The 1,989-nt window shown below is 43.2% G+C and overlaps 2 protein-coding genes across 5 annotated transcripts in view; one reads left to right on the forward strand and one right to left on the reverse strand.

The window, feature by feature from the left end:
• Positions 1–1,417, forward strand: part of cgref1 (cell growth regulator with EF-hand domain 1) — a 15,731-nt gene extending 14,314 nt beyond the window's left edge. The window contains exon 8 of the mRNA XM_020589835.1: positions 484–1,417. Within this exon, the coding sequence (XP_020445491.1) occupies positions 484–516 (33 nt within the window). The 3' untranslated portion in view covers positions 517–1,417. The remainder of the gene's footprint in view (positions 1–483) is intronic.
• LOC109954477 (M protein, serotype 5-like) overlaps positions 1–1,989 on the reverse strand; it is a 10,833-nt gene that overhangs the window by 3,406 nt on the left and 5,438 nt on the right. The window lies entirely within an intron of this gene.

Raw genomic sequence — 1,989 nt, forward strand, 5'->3', positions numbered from 1 at the left:
TGGCGAGTCAGCTGTGCCCGCCTGCTGCTGCTGATGCCGTTTCACATATTCTCATCAAGAGAATACAAGGAGCTGGGGAGAAAACTGTTATCTGCATCCCACCTACATCGCAGAACCAGAACCACAGGCGGGCCTAGAGGATCATTCGACAACAGAGTGTACCTAGATGCAATTGGCGTGCCCCGAGGAGTACCTGATGAGTTCAAAGCTAGAAATCAGATAGCTGCAGGGTTCAAATCTTTTCTTTTCTGGTGGGTTACAGTAAATAAAAATGTGGATTGGATTAACTACTTGTACTATAACCAACAGTGTTTTGTGAATTATACCAGAGATGCAAGAGGCATAGCAGAACAACTAGGCTCAACTTCTCTCATGTCATGGAAAAATAGGATGACCCTAGATATGTTGTTAGCCAACAGTGGAGGAGTATGTAAGATGTTTGGCACATTTTGTTGTAATTTATACCTAATAACACTTCCCCAGATGGCAGCATCACCAAGACCCTTGAAGGACTGACAGCCCTATCCAAGGAGCTGACTGTGAATTCTGGCATCAACAACCCCTTCGCCAGCCTCCTGGAATCCTGTTTTGGAAAGTGGAGTGGCCTGAGCGCTTCCGGGTTGATCTCTCTGTCCGTAGCTGCAGTCCTGCTGGTCGTGTGTGGCTGCTTTTGACAATGTACCAACAGATTCGTGATGAGGACAAATAAGAAGAAAATCACTATGAACTGGACGATTGGGTTTGAAAAGAGACTTTCCTGATTCTAATCTAAGTGAACCATGTGTAAGATTTAATTCTCATAGGCTCTAGTTACTTTATAAGCTTTAGTTACTAGTTACTTCTCATACCTTTGGTTCCCTTTAGGTATTTGTCATGACCTCATTCTCCTTGTCTATACGTATTACAGCTGTATTGATGATTGTCCAGAACTACTAATCATTGGTTATTCTCAATGTATTTAATTTCCTTGCTTATATATCTTACAATTGTATTGATGAGAATCAAGTGATACTGAGGTAGAAACTGTCCGCTTCAACTTCTGTCGAGATGAGATGTCTGCATCTCCTAAGTGACCAGACAGCCTATTTACATTTTAACAGAGACAGAATGGGCTGTTTTGTACTGACACCTAGACCCGCTTGGCGTGTTCCAAGTTCGGCTTTGTCTTGAGATGTCCTGCAGAGGCCAGGTACTACAACCTGAGATGACCACTTGGCCAGTTAAGCATGCCTATTAGCATCACACACACCGGGGGCCTGAAACTCAGGCCGCCCATTGTTCGGGATCCATTGATCAAGATCAAGCGGCCACATGAGACACACACACACACCTAGATTTACCACATTCCAACATAGAAGTGCGAGCTTCGGCTCACACCAAATGGCCAATAGGATCAAAAACTATTGAAGGTTGCACCCCTGGTCAGGGCGGAGCAGCCCAAGAAGATAAATGTGTTGTAAAAACTTAATTCAGGATTCAGAAGCCGGTTTTCCTGCAGGAGCTCTGTTTCTCTGAATCCAGTGCTGTAAGACTTCATCTGTGCTCAGACTTTCAGTAAACTTCCTGTTGATTTTAAACAGTCCTCTCCTGTCCTCACTTCTCGTGCTTCCAACAAAAGAATTGGGTTAATTTCTAACACACTGCATTTAGGGATCACTTTAAATCAAATCAAATCAAATTTTATTTGTATAGTGCCAAATCAAAACAAAAGTCATCTCAGGACACTTTACAAAGTAAGGTCTAGACCTTACTATGATCAATATTATTACATAGGGAAAACCCAGCAAATCCCCCTTGAGCAAGCACTTGGCGACAGTGGGGAGGAAAAACTCCCTGTAGGACCCAGTTCTTGCTACCATGCTAACTCTGAGAGATGAGGCAGTCCAAGTATCTTCAAAACAGTGCTGATTTATTCAAAGAATCACAGGTAAAATTAACATTACACGCTCAGATATCTTGCACCTCCAACATGCTCGCAGGCAGTTGTAA

The sequence above is a fragment of the Monopterus albus genome, unplaced genomic scaffold (genome assembly GCF_001952655.1).
Source record: "Monopterus albus unplaced genomic scaffold, M_albus_1.0 scaffold10.1, whole genome shotgun sequence".
NCBI classification, from domain to species: domain Eukaryota; kingdom Metazoa; phylum Chordata; class Actinopteri; order Synbranchiformes; family Synbranchidae; genus Monopterus; species Monopterus albus.